The sequence below is a fragment of the Coturnix japonica genome, chromosome 3 (assembly GCF_001577835.2).
Source record: "Coturnix japonica isolate 7356 chromosome 3, Coturnix japonica 2.1, whole genome shotgun sequence".
Taxonomy (NCBI): domain Eukaryota; kingdom Metazoa; phylum Chordata; class Aves; order Galliformes; family Phasianidae; genus Coturnix; species Coturnix japonica.
In genome coordinates, this window is record NC_029518.1 from 97779067 (window position 1) to 97796229 (window position 17163).

The 17163-nt window shown below is 46.5% G+C and overlaps 1 protein-coding gene across 1 annotated transcript; it reads left to right on the forward strand.

Moving 5' to 3' along the window:
• Positions 1-391: 391 nt before the first annotated feature.
• LOC107312408 (L-threonine 3-dehydrogenase, mitochondrial) lies at positions 392-9029 on the forward strand. Its single transcript, XM_015859819.2, has 10 exons — positions 392-556; positions 901-1012; positions 2028-2229; positions 2562-2604; positions 3805-3875; positions 4371-4520; positions 4615-4787; positions 5380-5470; positions 5891-6160; positions 6430-9029. Exons 3-10 carry the CDS (start codon positions 2046-2048, stop codon positions 6567-6569), a joined length of 1122 nt encoding a protein of 373 aa, XP_015715305.1. The 5' UTR covers positions 392-556; positions 901-1012; positions 2028-2045; the 3' UTR covers positions 6570-9029.
• Positions 9030-17163: the final 8134 nt, after the last annotated feature.

Consider the following 17163-nt stretch of genomic DNA (forward strand, 5'->3'; position numbering starts at 1 on the left):
ACTTTAAATGCGTTTTTGTAAGTCGCCTCTTGTCTTTGTAAGATGGCAGCTCCAGGTTTCGTGCTTAGAAATATCATTTGAAGTCATGCTTTCAATGGGGGGCAACCCTGGGGCAAGGAGGAGCCTCAAGGCTGCCTGACATTACAGGGTGGTTGGTGTTCTAGCCTTGGTGATGCCTCTGCTCCTGGGTAATAATGACAGGATAAAAGGGGACAGGGGATAGATATGATGGGGGGGGGCATGACGTCATACCCCGTTTGCGTCACTCTGACGTCACCACTCACACTCTCCTCCCCTCTACGTCACATTCAGCTCCTCCCCCCTTCCCAACCCCCCCATCTCAGCCCCAGGGAGGAGGCAGCGGGGCCGGGGCTGGTTGGAAGCGCTGGGAGGGGAGGGGCGGCCATGTTCAGACCCTCCTCCTTTTCTTCTGCCCCTTAATGGGATTTTCCAGAAGGGCCACGCGACTTTCTTATCTTTCTTATCACCGTAAGGTTCTATCGGTAATTAATCCAGGAGAACCGACTCGCTCGGATAAACATGTTTTTGCCGTAAGGTGAGTGACAGGTGCCTGTTATGTAACACGCTGCTCTGACTTGCTCAAGTCAGCTCATAAGCTGCTCATTTCCCCTTCTTTTTTCCCCCTCTGCTTTCACTTAACAACACCCAGAACTTTCTGCCATCACCGGGGGGTGATTTTGCTTTACCTTTCAGCACAGCTTTACTCTACATTTAACCCCATCCTTCAGCTATGACACTGGATTGGATGCATCTGTCAGCTCCACCACCCCTCTATCACAGCCTTAACACACAGCGAGCCAAGCAGATGCGAACCCAGCGATATCCCCGCCTGCTGCTCTCACCCTCACGCTCTTCTTTCTTGTTGGCTTATTTTTTTAGCTGTGGGACAACTCCTACTTTCCGTCTCCTTTTGATTGGCTTCCGAAAGAGGCAGTGTCCTATAAATTGCAGCCTGCGCTGTGCTTCGGTCCTATTGCCGGCTGAGGGACAGGTGAGTACAAGAGGTAATGGGTTCTGCAATGCCCTGCATGATACTCAGTGTTGGTTTGAATTAGTGGGGTGGGGAGAGAACTGCAGTGTTGCAGCCTGATCTGGTGGTTGCATGTAGCAGGGGGTTGAAACCAGATGGTTATTGTGGTCCTTTTCAACCCATGCCTGCTTGGTTAGCTAAAGGATTTTCTATGTCTGGTACTGTGCATTTAGAGCTCAAGATGTCAATGCTGCTTCAGGTACTGACAGGGAAAACCTTATGGATGAGGTACCCTATGAGGCTGTTGTGTCCTTCAGGCCCTTCCCTGCAGGGCTGCCTTCCTGTGCAGTGTTATAAGCTGAGCTGTGCTCATCAACACCGGAGGATCAAGGTAGGAGGGAGGTCTCGCAGCCTCTTGGATAGCAATGAATTGCATCTGAGGTTAAATCCAGGAGTAGCATTCAAATAGCCAGAAAATTCCCCACTGTCTGTATTGCCCTAAAAATACCCATAATTAATAGGGTGTTTGCTTTCCCGTGCTTATTGTGAACTGGTGCAGCAATTAGCTGGTGTCATTTCTTGTTGTAGCCTTCCATCTTCCTGTATTTCTTGCTTGTACATGCAACACAAAGGTAACGTAATTGACAGCGTGATCCCAGTTAAGCCACATTTTATAGAAGACAGTTAAAAGCCTGAAGGATTTTAAGGAAGAATTCTGCATTTGCTGTCTGTTGTGCTTGAAATCATGGTTTCTAATGTAAAAAGGCTTAAATTTGAGCTCTATTCTAGAATAATACTCCTTATACTGGAGCCTGTGCTGAGGCTGTGGATGTTTTCTTGCTCTCTCTCTGGTGAATACATTACCTCTATTCATCTTCCTTCCCAGGCTGCTTCCAGCAGACGTGGCTGTGGGTTGGCACATCAGCTGGGGTTTGGATTGCATCAGGCCTCTTTAAAGAGTATTCAAAAGGAGTGTTGGAAAAGCTGAGCGTGCTTTTGAGTCACTTGTGACTGGTGTTTCCTCCTGTTCTCACAGCCTGTGTGAAGAAGGAAGATGCCAGTCATCAGAAACCTGAGCCGAGCTGTCAGCCAGCTGCTACAAAACCCTGCTTGTGGATGCGGGGTTTCCATCGTGCCTGTTCGATGCATTGGCATCTCACCCCGCCAGGTGGCCTCTGATGCAAGCTTTCACTCGGTTTCTTTTTCCGAGTCAGATCATCCTCGGGTGTTAATTACAGGTCAGCATTGCTCTCGTAACTGGCTGCCTGCTCCAGGACTGGGTTTTCAGCTGCCCAGAGAGGCTGTGGATGCCCCGTCCATCCCTGGAGGTGTTCAAGGCCAGGTTGGATGGGGCCCTGGGCAGCCTGGGCTGGTATTAGATATAGAAGTTGGTGGCCCTGCCTGTGGTGGGGGGAGTTTGGATCTTCATGATCCTTGAGGTCCCTTCCAACCCAACCATTCTGTGATTCTCAGAAGATAAAAAGCACAGGTTTCTGCTGTGATGCAGGTGATACTGGGATGCTGTGTTTCAGTACCACTCCTGTTTTATCTCCTGTGTGTTGTCTTTTAGGTGGGCTCGGCCAGCTCGGTGTGGGACTTGCGAAGCTCCTCAGGTACATCACGATTCTTTGACTCAATAGTAGTGAGGAGCTCAAGTTCAATTTAACATAGAGAAGCAATAATATACAGGGAAGTTGTTCTTTAAAAGAATCCTGCTGAGAAATGCTGAACTTTTTGCTGCTCGGTCTCCTATGTAGCCTTAAACTTTTACCACTGTTTGTTTAGTTTCTGTCCTTGCTTTATGTTCACTGATGCACTTTCTGTGTGTACATTGGTCACAGCTCCCGAAATAGTTCTATCCGAGATGCTGACCACTGAGTTCAGCTTGTACCTGGTTCAATGGGAGTATTCAGAACTGGCATCCTCAGAGCATGGACAGCGAATAAGGCTGTGATTATAAATAAGGCTCCTCCTGCCCAAGAGAAAAAGCTTGGGATGTTATATGGGTGCTATGGGAGAGGAAAGGAGTACCAACATCCATGTGAAGAAAGCAAGAACTTTGCTAACTACTCAGTGTCTGCACTTAACAGCTGCTGACCTTCTTCTCTATGAGAATTTTAGTGCAGCTGCTTCAGGAATAAGATGCCCTGCTTAGTGCAGTGCAAATAGTGATCAAGCTTCCTTCAACATTGTGTTCCCTGGTATTTTGTAATTGACAAACTAGATGCAGCATAGGTAGTAAATACAAAGTGCATCCCTTCTGTTTCTTTCTGTTCCTCCACATCACATACACACATACCTTATTTTTTTCATGGTATCTTTCTAAAACTCTACCAGCTCTTATCGGTGTCCATATATTCACTACTCAGCTCCAGAGTGTAATATTCTTGCAGGCAGTGTTTGGACTGTGATAAAAGGGAGCCAGCATGCTGCATTTGATGCCATGCTGCGGTTTGAATGTCTTCAACCATTTCTAGGATCTATTTAAAGCCATGCAAATAATGGAAGGCTGCACTGTACTCAGATTCTGTCAGACTTGCTTTCCCAGACTGTGCTGATTAGAACAGTACAAGGCTGAGATGACTTTATCAGTTCTGTTTACCTTGCTGATAGGAAAACAGCTGCTGTTACAGCACGTCCAGTGGCTTTTTGGTGTCTGGGGGGGAGGGAATAGATCTTATGGATCCAATTTTCAACAAGGATTTGTTTTCCTTTTGACATTGCTCCTGCTAACCAAAATAGCAGCAGAGCAACCGATGAATTAATGCGAAGGTTGTGGACTCACTGTACCATGTGGATATTTTTTTCTACAGGAAACGATTTGGAAAGAACAATGTGATCTTGTCTGATATTCGTAAGCCAGCAGATCATGTTTTTCATAGTGGTAAGTGCCTGGGGGAGCAGATGGAAAAATACACTGGCTTTACCAAAGTCTAAATGATGTGTGGCTTACTGGGCAAATTGCTGTTTGGGACTTCTGGATAGCGCCTCCGTTCCAAGGCAATTTAGATTATGAGTGTAGAATGTGTTTTCTGGAATCTTGTGTTTCCATTAAGCCTGAATAGACTCTTCTTTTCTCATCACAGCTTAATAACGCACATAGATATTTGAATAGGAAATTCTAAGCATTTCCTTTTCTCGTGCCATTGGCTGGGTAAAACAGGAGTTCTTGAATCGGTCTATTAAGGAGGAGGTGGCAGTTCACCTTAATATCTCCTTTCTGTTTCCTAATGTATTGGCTGCTGTTGGTACCAGGGTTTGCTATGCAGTCAAATCCCAAACAGAGAAATGGGAGAGAACCAATCTGAGTTTCATCTTGAGCTTGCCTTGATTTCCATGCTTCTCAGTGCTGACTTTTCTTCTGGCTCCTTTCTTTTAGGCCCTTTCATCTACTCAGACATCTTGGACTACAAGAATCTACGTGAGATAGTGGTGAATAATCGCATAACGTGGCTCTTCCACTATAGTGCTTTGCTCAGTGCTGTTGGAGAAGCAAACGTCCCCTTGGCCAGAGCTGTAAATATTACTGGTATGTGACAAGGTTTTCAAATTCATGATTCCTATAGGCTTTCTTTAGAGGCTTGAGCAAGTGGGTGTTCTGATAAAGCCTGATATCGTTCCAGGTTTACACAATGTTCTGGATATTGCAGCTGAACATAATTTGCGACTCTTTGTTCCAAGTACGATTGGAGCCTTTGGGCCCACCTCTCCTCGAGATCCAACTCCTGATCTCTGCATTCAGAGACCGAGGACCATCTATGGTGTCTCCAAGGTTCATGCTGAACTGATGGGAGAGGTGAGAACTTGGGTTCTTCCATTAAAGTTCTAGGATAATGTCATTGATTGGTGGTGGGTTTTCCGCCTCCCTTTCCTTCCTTTAGGCTTCAGTACTCTATAGGAGTCTGAGGCAGCAGGAAAAAGTGTTTTTAAGTTCTGTAGGAATAAGCATTAAGAATTAGAAACTGACCAATTTGAGTTTTGATACCATTTCTTTCCATGATTCTTTTGACTTTGACCTCTCCTCCTTATCTGCCAATGTGAATGACGTTGCATAAACGAAAGCATACAAAGCATTGGGAAAGCACAGTGGGCAATGGTGACTTTTGCCTACTAAAAAGTAAAAATTAAACAAAAACTCCTCACTTCTGCACAGTCAAAGCCATGAAAGTCTGTACAGGCATAACTTGCACTGGCACAGGTTGTCCATAGAGGCCGTGATGCCCCATCTCTGCAGACAGCCAAGGTCAGGCTGGATGGGGTTTGAGCACTGATGGAGCTGTGGGTGTCCCTTCCAACCCAAAGCCATTCTGCTGATGTTCCTATGGAAACAATGAGCTGTGAGGCCTAGCTTTGTTGTGTAAAACTGTGCTCCTCTCCTCCCTCTGTAGTACTACCATTACCGATATGGCCTCGACTTTCGCTGCCTGAGGTACCCAGGAATCATATCTGCCGACTCGCAGCCTGGTGGGGGAACAACTGGTAAGTGGTTTGTGTGTTTTACAGGATTGGAGTCAACTCTTTACAAGGGTAGATGATAGCAGAACAAACAGAAATGGTTTTAAGCTCAAGGAGAGAAGATTTAGGTTGGATATAAGGGGAAGTTCTTTACTATGAGAGTGGGGAGGTGCTGGAACAGCTGCACAGAGAGGCTGTGGATGCCCCGTCCATCCCTGGAGGTGTTCAAGGCCAGGTTGGATGGGGCCCTGGGCAGCCTGGGCTGGTATTAAATGTGGAGGTTGGCAGCCCTACATGAGCTGGGGGGTTGGAGCTTCATGGTGCTTGAGGTCCCTTCCAACCCAAGCAATTCCATGATTCTATGACAATCTGGAGACTGTTGACCAGTTACAATGTGAACAATAGATGAAGGTAAATAAACACATTTATTCTACTGTTCTACAGATTATGCTGTCCAGATTTTCCACGATGCCATTAAGACTGGCAAATTTGAATGCAACTTAAAGCCGGACACCCGCCTCCCTATGATGTACATTGATGACTGTCTGAAAGCAACTCTAGAGGTCATGGAGGCCCCTGCAGAGGCACTGAGCATGAGGACGTACAACATCAGTGCCATGAGCTTCACTCCTGAAGAGCTGGCACAAGAGGTGCAGAAGCACGTTCCTGAGCTTCAGGTTACCTACAATGTGGATGCGGTCAGGCAGGCCATAGGTGGGTATTGCTTGTTGGGCAGTGGGTAAAGGGAAATCATTGGGTTGCTGTACTTCAAGAACCAAACAGTGTTTTCCTTTGAGAAGCCCCCAACACAGGAAGGATGTTGGCCCCCCGTCTCTGGAGGCATTCAAGGCCAGGCTGTGGCTGTGGGCATAGAAGGGGGTTGAAACCAGATGGTCATTGTGGTCCTTTTCAACCCAGGCCATTCTGACATTCTACTATTTTTTCATAAACCTAATGCTCCTTGTTTCTTCCTTTTACTGCAGCTGACAGCTGGCCAATGAACTTTGATGACAGCAACGCCCGGAGAGACTGGGGATGGAAACCTGATTATGACCTCCCTGAATTGGTGTCTACGATGTTTAGCTTCCTTGGGTCTGATTCCAGGATTGCTCAAGCTAACTGAAACATTTTGTCCAGTGTTTCCAGATTTCCACAGAGGACCAGGAAGAAATGGCTAAATCAGTTCTATAGTTTTGAGTCTTAAAGCATGTCAATTATTAGCTTTCCTAAGCAGTTGGTTGATAAATCTCCAGTCATTCTTTCTGCCTCATATCCAACAAACAGCATGGGGCAATACTGTCAAACCTGATGTTTCAGGAACATCCCACTCTGTTAAAAGATGTTTTTCCATTTCCCTAGTGGAGGGTTATTACGTCATAGTAAGATACGATCCATTCCTCTCTGCTTATAAAAGAGAGAAATGAGCTACTCAATGTTTCCAAATTGCAGGCAGGGTTTTTTGCAACTGTAGTTTCAAGTCAAATTTTGGTTAATATTTCATATTTATATATATATGTTACTGTATAAACATACCATTCTCTACCTGCAGGGCCTACGAAGTAACATTATTCTTATAATGCCTATAAATGTGAAGAGGAAAAGAACTTGAATTCTCTTTGTGCTTTCAATATGACAGGGTTTACAAGCTGAGCTTTTCCTGTTGTTTCAAAACGCTGCTGCCATCAGTTCAACCTCAGTAGATCCCAAATACAGAAAGCTGTTATGTTTATGAGAATTCAGGCTGTATTTCAAGAAGACAATGCCCAGGAGTGGGGTTACTGTTAATTAATGCTTCTTCCTGTTATCCCAGTTGCTTACTGTGCTAGCATTATTGCACACTGCCTGGAGCAAGTTCTGAAGTTGGGCTGATGATGGAGACTTATTGACATTAGATGTTGACCTTTGAAATCTGTTCACGTTGGCTGCTTTTTCTGTATGTGCTGCAGATGTTTTTGTAGATGCTGTTTATGTGACTGTCAAATGCTTCTGTTCTTTAGAGAGGATTCCAGAGGCTTAAACCATCTACAGTTACAGTTAAGGCCTGTTCTGCTCATTGAGTGTAATGCACAGGAGATTCTGTGATTAACGAGGGAATGTTAGTAGAAGGATGCAGAGAAGATGTGTCTATCCAAAAGCTACTTACGAGACTTTGAAAGTGAGAAATGACAGACTGGAGAGACAGGAAATCCTTTTAAGGTAATACAGCAGTCTTGAATCTGAGCCATGGGCTACTATAGAAATAGTACGCCTTGAGAAACAGCATCTGGGAACTTGGATTGTATTTTACTTTTTCAAAGAGAAAAATTTCCTTTTCAAAATGACTGGGAATTCCCTAGATGAAGCTCTCCATCTTCTTTGCCTTGCGTACTCCAGTTGCCCACGTAGGTGTTACATTCAGTATTTTCTGGTCTATGTTGTTCATTGAGTTTTCTATGACAAGGCTTTGGTAACTGTGAGTCTGCTGCACTCTGTAACCCTGCAATGTTTATCCAGTCAGTGGTGAACTGACCCAATTTCTGCCTCTCTATGAGGGAATCTACATACTGCAGCGGAAAAAAATGGTTTTCTCATGAAAGTAACCTTCAAACAAAGATGATAGGGTGAAAACCAGGAATCCTTTTAAACATTTGTTGAAATATCTCTTGGTTTTGTATGTATCTTACTGCTTTATCAGTTGGCAAAGTGTGCGTTTCCCAGGTAGTTAAGCTCAAAACCCTCTGGGGTTGTGGCCTGTGCTTAAAACTTCCTTTATGATGTTTACAAGGCAAGTTTTTGAACGTTCACCACTGTTCCAGCTCTCATGTTGTTCAAGTGTAATATTTGGCCCAATGGGCCAGTGAGGTTGGGCTCATTCATGTCATCCAGTTTAACTCTGGTTTTGTCCTCTGCCACGCCAAAACAGAATTATCTGCCATTCAACTGTTACACTGATCCATCAGATGAAGGGCTTAAAAGGATTTAATAAGCGTTGTCCATCCTAGTCCTTAAATCAGCACCAGGGGACTCCTCCATTCCATGCAGCCAACCAAAGAGTTGCTGATGGATCTGATTCCGTTTCTTTAATATAGAGAAAGTCCTGCTCTGTTCACCCTTGTTCAGAGCTCAAGTTAATGCTAAAAGGGGTGAAGAACAAAAAATACTCTTCCTTCTGAAGCGAGCTGTCCTTCATTGTGGCACTGCACAAAAGCTTAAAGTTGTACAAGCGCAGGTGAAAATCAGACCTATGGTGTTTTAAACAGCGTGTTGTCTACCAACAGTTGCTGCCTCATTTAGGAGCATTCTGGTTTTTAACCTGTGACCAACGATGCCTTTTGTGTTTTCTTTCTGCCTGTCTTCCCTGTGACTTCTCTCGTTAACTACGCTACGGTATTTTCTGTACTAAACCAGTTTGATGTGGTTCAACGCGTACGACTTTTTCTACCAGTTTGAAGTCTGACTTCTGGGCTCAGATTTTCCCATGATGTTTGAGTGTTGCAGCTGTTACCTATTCAGGAGGGGGGGAAAAAGAGAAGTTAGGAATATCTTTTTCAAATGCTGCAAGTTGTGGGTGATGCCTACTTTAATAAAGTTCTATACGGATGTCTTTGCTTTGTCATCTGGGCTGTGCATTGTAGGTAGGTGGCTGTAGCCTGAGCTGTGTGGGTTTCAGATTTCCTTCTGTGACTTGTAGCCTTCCTACCCCTTTTGTAGGGTATGAAAAGCCAGTTGAGTGTGTGCTCAGTCATGTTTACGATGACCTCTGTGTCTTCAAAGTCACACAAAAATAGCAATGTTCTGATGGAGATAGCTTTAGATACCATTCTAGAGGGAGGTGGGATGCAAATGGATGAGGCCAGGCTCCTCCTGGTGCTGCATAGCGATAGGACAAGGAGCAATGGCCTAAAACTGGGACATAGGAAGTTCTGTACTAACATGCAGAAGAACTTCTTTACAGTAAGGGTAATGGAGCACTGGCATAGGCTGCCCAGAGGGGTGGTGGAGTCTTGGAGATGTTTAAGACCCATCAGGACACCAACGTGTGTGACCTATTGCAGGGAACTGCTTTAGGATGGGTTGGACTCCATCTCTTGAGGTCCCTTCCAACCCCTGCTGTGCTGTGATTCTGTTATTACCCTCAGGTCCTAAATCAGGACCTGTGAAAGAATTATCATTTTCAATTTGCTCTTCCAATACTTGAGAGCACTTGAGCTCGAAACCATATTCATTCAGCAAAAAACAAAAGCCTCGTAACCTTTTTGCTTTTAATTCTCAGATTTACTTCTGCCTTGGAGTCAGCCACTGACTTTGCTGACCTCTCTTCTCTGTTCCCATTTAAGAAGGAGCACAAAGCTGGAGCAGTGCTGATACCGTGGTGCTTGGTAAATGACAATAAAAAGAGTTAACAAAGAAACTCAGCACTTTCTCAAGGTGAGAGTGCTGCTGGAGTCTGTTTGTTGGCATCCCATAGGCTTCAAAGCTGGTGCTTAACTACAGGCTTCTATAGCAATGTGCTATTAATGCCCATGATACCGAGCTTGGAACAGAGCCTGCCTCCAGTGCTCAGCAAAGGGCCTTCCAGCCCTGTGTGAGGTCACCATCTGAGCTTGGAATATAGTTGCAAATCCTGTCTGGTTTAGGATTCTATTGTATGACTGATTCCTAACATGGCACTGGCGTATCATTTGTCCCAGGCTCTGTGTGCCTCCAGGGAGGAGGAGCGAGGGATGAGAAGAGAAGGAGCTGGAGTTGGGGTTAGCCAAAGGGCACAGTGTGGACCTGAAGGGCTGGGATGCCAATGTTGCAGCTCCCATTCATGCGTCAGGCAGGGAGGGGGCTTTGCTGGCATACTGGGGGCAGGTTGTTTCTATTTCAGTCAGACGTTTGCTTGAGCTGTGAAACCTTTGCCCTTATCCTGGGAGCTTGGGCCAGACAAGTGCTCTTCAGCCTATTTTTGGCTTCATACCATAATTGTACGCGAGCTTAAATTCTCCACAGGTCTGAGCACTTGGAAGGGAAAGCACTGGGGAAAGCAGAAAACACAGGTGTCAGTGCCTGAAGGCTTTCTTATTTCTTTACATTACTGTAGTCACTTTGGTCTTTAAATAGAGAGCAACCCCTGTGCTAATCTATAGACAAATGGAGGAGCCACACCTGGATGTGGTCCTGAGCACCCTGCTTTGGGGTCCATAAGGACCGAGAGGTCCCTTCCAACCTCAACCAAGCTTGGAATCAGTGGAAAAATCATTGTGGCCTCAGAGTTCAGAAGTGTTCCTGGGTGATAAGGGGTGGTGTAGGGACAGGTGGGAAGGAAAAGGGGCTTGGAGGTGTGGTTGGAGGCAGATAGACCTGGATGGGACCAAGACAGCACTACACATCACCTCAGCACCCTAATATTCCCCTCACCTTGCTGCAGGTTGCTCAACTCATCCCTGTATTTGCTCCCAGTCTTATGGACCTTCATAACCCCCTGCTCATCACAGGAAAGGGCAAAAAAAAAAAAAAAAGCCCTGATTCCCAGCAGGATAAATGAATCCACAGGCATTTTGCTCTGCATTGGGGTCATGGCACGTTGATGAATGGGTGGGACAACCTTCAGGCCAATCTTCAGTACAGGAGTTCATGGCAGGGGATGTCAGTCCTGCTGCAAGGACACCAGCAAACACGTCATTTTTTGGCAAGAAAGGGGCATTGTTGCGAAGATGATCTCTCCTTACCCATCTGGTGCAATAGGTCTTTAATCTACCTGGACTTTCAGTAATGGTAGGTTGGAAACCTGTCATCAGCTGAACTGTTGCAAAACCAACATCACGGGAGACAAAATAAAGTCCAGAGTTCGTCCGCCAGCTGTCTGCTTCCCCTTCAGCTGACACTGCCAGCTCTGAGCCTGCAGCTCAGAATTCATGACATTCTAATACACTTTTAAAGCTCCACCAGGAGTCTTCTGGTTCTGAGAGACTCACAGCTCAGCTTAAAGAAATAACCTCTTGTAATATAAAATAAAGGAAGAAAGAAATTAAAGAAACTAACTTTTCATGGATTTTTAACCACTTTAAACCCAGTCCTTTTTATTAGTAGCCCCTTCTCTCTGCCTTAGTCCAGCAACCTCATGCCCACACGCACGCGTCCCTCCTTTCCTTTCCCCATTGCATTTGCTTCTGGGGTTGATAAACAATTGATGGAGCTTGTATCAAGTATGTGGGAAGAAAGTGGGTATAATCTTGCCAAGAGCAATTGGAGCCCAGTGTTCATTGGACACTCTGTCCCCCCCCTCATGAAATACCACAAACACTACAGAGATGTCTGAGCTGCTGCTGCTGCATGGCTGCCCTGGGTGTTTGCTTTATTGGCAGCAGGTTATGGAAGCAGTGCCAAGAGTAGATTTTCTACCTCTAACCCTTCTGCCTGGCAACAGCACCTGGGCCAACTGTCCGAGATAAGCTGAACTTTGGGAAGAGAGAGCAGGGACATTTCCCTTCCATCCCCAGGCATGCATACCTGCTGCAGACACTGTGGGTCCTTGGCCAGAAAGAATCTACTACTTCTCTGAAAGTGTGGTCAGGCACTGGAATGGGCTGGAATGGGCTGCCCTGGGAGGTGGTGGAGTCACCGACCCTGGAGGTGTTCAAAGAACATTTGGACATTGTGTTGAAGGACATGGTTTAGTGAGAACTATTGGTGATGGATGGATGGTTGGGCTGGATGATCTTGTAGGTCTTTTCCAACCTTGGTGATTCTGTGAACCATCCTGGGTGGTTCTACCCTTTTTCTTGGGATCACATCGTGATAGGGTCCAGACAAGACATCTATGCAAGCATCCAGGGCAGTTTGGGAAGGTTAGAATATCCCAAGTTGGAAGAGACCCATGGGATGATTACAACTTGATGGCAACACTACCCATGTCAGGGAGCTGGATCTGGGTGATCCGCGAGGTTCCTTCCAACCCAAGGCATTCTATGATTCCAGGTATGATCACTGAATCCAACTCCTGGCTCCACAAAGGATCACCCTAAATTCATCCCCTATTTCTCAGCTATGAAACCTCAGTGTGAGCCTTGTGTGCATCCATCTGCCACCTCTTCAGGCAGAAATGCAGAAGCCAAAGTCTTGCTTGACTTTTGGCCCAATAGGGATTATCTTTTATTCTTCCTATGTGCCTCTCCCTAAAAAATGCAATAGTCCATTGGCCTTGAAAAGAGGCCAAGAAGAGATGTGAAGGTCCTGTGTAGTGCAGACATCGAGGAGTTCTGGATTTGGCCACAAATGGAAAAGGTACAAAGTAGAGAATCCAGAAGAGAAGGAGAAGAATTAGGAGGAGGACATGACTGTTGGTCCCTGCCTTGGTGTTTTGGATTTCCCTAGGAATGCTCTCTATACAGACCATGAGGATTTGAGACCAGAGGATTTCTGTCCCTTCTTTGATCAGTGCATTGGGGTGACCTGAGCTCTCCACCAGATGTCTTTCCCCCACCAAAAATAAGACACATGCAGCATCCCAGCCCTGTCTTGTCTGCAAGGAGTACAAGCATGGCTGGACTCAGCTTTATAGCTTGGAAGACATCCCCAAATTCCTTCCAACTCCCACCTCTTTCCATCACCAAAGGAAGACGTCTGGGTTTTTTTCTTCTTTTTTTGTATTTTTTTGGTTTTATTTTATGTGTGTGGCAGTGACTTTGCTTTGGGAATTTGAGGCCCAGCTCCTCTCCCAAACGCTCTGCAGATAGCACCAAGTTGTTTCTGCTCATTGCTCTGGCTGATGTTTCTCTGCAGTGCTTTCTTTTCATGTGGATGGTGATTAGTTATTTGCTGAGCTTGGGGCATTTGCTTCTGGCACTCTGATTTCCAAAGCCCTTCCTGTGCCACTAGAAGCCACATCTCCAGGGCACTCCCCATGTCACAGCTTTTGTCTGTCACCAAGCCAGGGAAGGAGGAGGGGATTCTCCATCTCCCGACAGTGAGCCCAGGGCAAACTGGTATTGCTCCATCCTCTCTTTGTTTGGATAGCACTGGCATCTCTGGGTGAATTTAGCATTACTCTACAATATGAATAGCACAGTTACTCAGCAGCACGATGCATTTTGCTGTTGTTCCCCCCTCCCTCCCCTTTTTATTCCATCCCATCTCAACTGCTGTCTACCACATGTTGTCAAGGGTAAGCCTGGATATCTGATAATACCCCTATGCCCAGTGATAACTGGAAGATCCTCAGTCACACAGTGCCTTTTGTAACTCCCAAAGTGCCCACAGTCACCCCAGGTACCCTTTGGGAACAGCAATGTGAACCAAATTTCTCCCCCAAAAGCCAGATTAAGGTAGGGAATGCAACCAGGTGGCCTGCAAGGGGGTTTGCATGGGACCAGCAATGCTTTTGCAATTATTTTGTTAAAGAGCTTAACATTTGGTCTCTCCCTCTTGCTCCTCCTTCCCCAAGCTGCCATGGGCATCTTTTTAACCTGCTTCTAAGGCAATGAAACATTATCTGTCTGGCTCTCTGTCCTTGTGCCTGTTAGCACTCCCCTGGCAACAGCAGCATCCCATGACTGATTTCAGCCAAGCTTCACCAAAGGCTATAGACAAAAATGCCCAGCCTGTGGGGATCTGAGGGCAGAGACACCTGGAAGGAGCAAGAAGGAGATGCTGCAGGGCAGGCTGAAGCCCGTATCAGTCACCATAGAAATCCCACCTTGGCTCAACCCTCTTTCCCTGGGGCTTAAGGTTGCTCTCACCCCAAAACATGGGCTTGTCTTGCCATCTACTGGTGGGAGCCCAGCAGAGGAGCTGGAGCAGGGCAGGTGGTTTCCTATCACATTTGAACACACTCACCCTTTCGATAGCGTTACCCCTCGCTAAACTTCTTTTGGAGGTACCAAGACCATCTCCCATCTCTGTCCTTAGGTTTGGCTCAGCCTGTCTCTGTTGTGGGTGTCCTGGTTTCACCTTGCTCAATGTGCCCGTCCCAGTGATGAGCCACAGCTGGGCCATAGTATGAGTATAGGTAGGGGCAAAAGGGTCTAAAATCAGCTTCAGGAGAGACCACTTGGGCTTAGAGGAGCAAGAGGAGCCCTGCTGTGTGCAGATCCCACTGCACTGCAAAGGGATGGGCATGGAGGACAGCTCATCACAGGCCTGGAAAGATGTATATCCTATATGTGATTACTCTTTGCCACCTGGCTGGATTCTGAGGGATGCTCAGCTGCACCGGTTTGGTTCACACCTGTGGCCCACAGCTGTTGGCTGATGAGCAACTCCAGTGCCTTCCCAACCAGCTTTTGGGACCAGAGAAAAGTGTCAGGAGAGGGAGCCAGAGCCTCAGCTGAGAGCAACAGAGTGGGGACATCCTGGGGACAGCCACACAGCCATCGCCAGCCCTTGGGAGCTGCTCCCAGGTGCATTTGTGGAGCAAATGCAACAAATCAAGCCCTTCAGGGCCCTGATTTTTGGAGACACATCCTAGCACAGTCAGCACAAAGGACCATTTGCCCCTGGGATGGCAGTTTTAAACCATAGGGAAGAGTCACCCTGAATTTTAATCATGTTGAGTGCTGCAAAGGCTTTAGGTGGGATTTCAGTTTGTTTCTGTGTGTGGGTACAGCTGATAAATGAGACTGGAAATCCTAGCAGCAAGCTGAAGCCTGATGTCCTGACACCTGGGTAGGAGCAGGACCCGACCAGCTTTGTTGGTGAAGCAGAAGGATGGGGAGCCTGATGTCTGCCCCTTGAAATGTGTGGGCTGTAGCACTGTGTCCTATACGTCCTCCCACCACTCAGCCACCCTCACACTGGGGACAGAGCAGTGTTGGGCGGTTTGGTATCTAAGCAAGATCCATCCTCTGCCTCATCTCCAGCTCAGTTTGAGAGCTTCCTGAATTATTAACAGCTCCAATGCATTAGGCTATAATTAGCTCCCCAGGCCTTTTCTCTATGGGTTGGAGGTGGGAATGCATTTTCTTTCTGTGGATTTGCTCTGGCTTGAGCTAAGGGAAGGATGGAGGACCTTGGGGAGGAGGACATCAGGAGAGGGTTGGGATGGCTTTGAGCACGTGGTGTGGTTTGACACTGGCTGCCTTGCTGTAGGCTCATGAGGAAAGGATTCTAGTGCTGTCCAAGGGGTCTTCAACCCAGATTGTACAGAGTGGAAGCTACGCTTCAGATGAAGTACTTTCCAAACTGAATTGGGCTTGGGTAGGTTGTCCCTTTGTTTGAGAAATCCATCAGTTCTCATAGTTACAGCTGCGTGGGGAAGGCAGTACCAGAGCCTATGTAAAGCTGCATATGGGCTCAGAGCTGTATATTTGCTCTGCACCTGGTTACTTACTCAACTATGGGTATAAGGTTGTCCAGGATGAGTAGCACTAACCCCAAAACACCCTGTTACACATGTTTGTGGACTATGAAAATGGGTCTGTTTGGGAAAGAATGATTTTCCAGTGGAGACCACCAGGAGAGAGATGGAGGACCTGCTACCAACCTCTCTATGCCATGGACATCATCCCAGGCTGAAATGGCAAAGGTAAGGAACTGAGTGGGGTCACAGTGAGCTGTGGGATGGAGAAGGGACAAAGAGGATCATCAGCTTACGGCAGAGAAAGCCCAGGGCAGAGGTGACATGAGGTGATGTACATGGTGAAGATGGGATGCTGGATGAGACCACCAGCACTGACTTTGGGTATTGTTTCTCATCCCACTGGGCTGGAAAATGGACTGAACATCATCTCAGGGTCCTTTCCAGTTTCATTAAGTCTGCATTTCCTAAAGGCTGTGGAGGTTTGCAGCTTGGCCTTCCCTTTCTCCCAGCAATGCAAAAACTCAGAGATGAGTGGATAAGAAAGCAGAGAGAGGAAGTTTGAGTTCAGGGTACAGGTCATGGGAGCCTGTTATAAATAAACAGGACTCATTTAAAAGATGATATATGCTGCAGTAATATTGCTCCCAGTCTTCCACTCATCATGCAAGCTAATTACACTTCCCGGAGCCATCAGACTTTCCTTTGCATCTCAAAAGTGCTGCACAATTACAGGGATGTGATGTAGCAGCTTGTGGCTGGGGATGGCCCTTCTGTTAAGGTTTATTTTAGCTTTTCTGCTGTAATTTGCTCATGTAATTACTTTCTAATGAACTGTATCCTGACCTCTGAGGGTCTCTGGGTCCCTTCCACATCTTCTGTAAAGAACACGGGGTTAATACGAGGCGAAGCTCCATATCAGTCTCATGTAAGGCTTCATGCAAGGCAGACTGAAGTGGGTTTTGTTGGCTGCATTTGTTCAGGTAAAACAAGGACAAGGGATGGACCCACTTGCTGGACCACGGTCATCTTTATGGGGTCATCTCATTCCCTTGCACATTTTTGTCCCAATGCTTACATGACTGGAGATTTCTCCCTCAAATCTGGAAGAAAAAGAGGTTGGAGGAGAGACTGGGGAAGGTGACTTCTCCCCTGTTTGACCGGATGGGCTCTGAAGGAAGGAATTCCTTCTGTCAGGTCCAAGGGCTGGCTGACATAGGACTTAGACTTGGACACATCTCATGATGGAGAGCAGCAGGCCTTGCTCTTTGCTTTCTGTCTGATTTCATTTGGTCAAAGCTTGAGTTTTTTGGGACAATGTTCACGTTGTGATAGATGAAGTGTATCCCCGATTAGGTAAGTAGCTTCTCTATCCCTGTAGACACCCAAGGTCAGGCTGGACAGGGCTCTGGGCACTTGTTTGAGTTGTAGATGTCCCTGTTCTTGAAGGGAGTTGAAC

Excerpts from the sequence above, each read along its gene's own strand:
- LOC107312408 (XM_015859819.2), top strand. The coding sequence starts at position 2,046 with ATGCCAGTCATCAGAAACCTGAGCCGAGCTGTCAGCCAGCTGCTACAA. Across the intron at positions 2,230-2,561 it reads TCCTCGGGTGTTAATTACAG|GTGGGCTCGGCCAGCTCGGT; the intron begins GTCAGCATTGCT and ends GTTGTCTTTTAG. Across the intron at positions 2,605-3,804 it reads GGACTTGCGAAGCTCCTCAG|GAAACGATTTGGAAAGAACA; the intron begins GTACATCACGAT and ends TTTTTTCTACAG.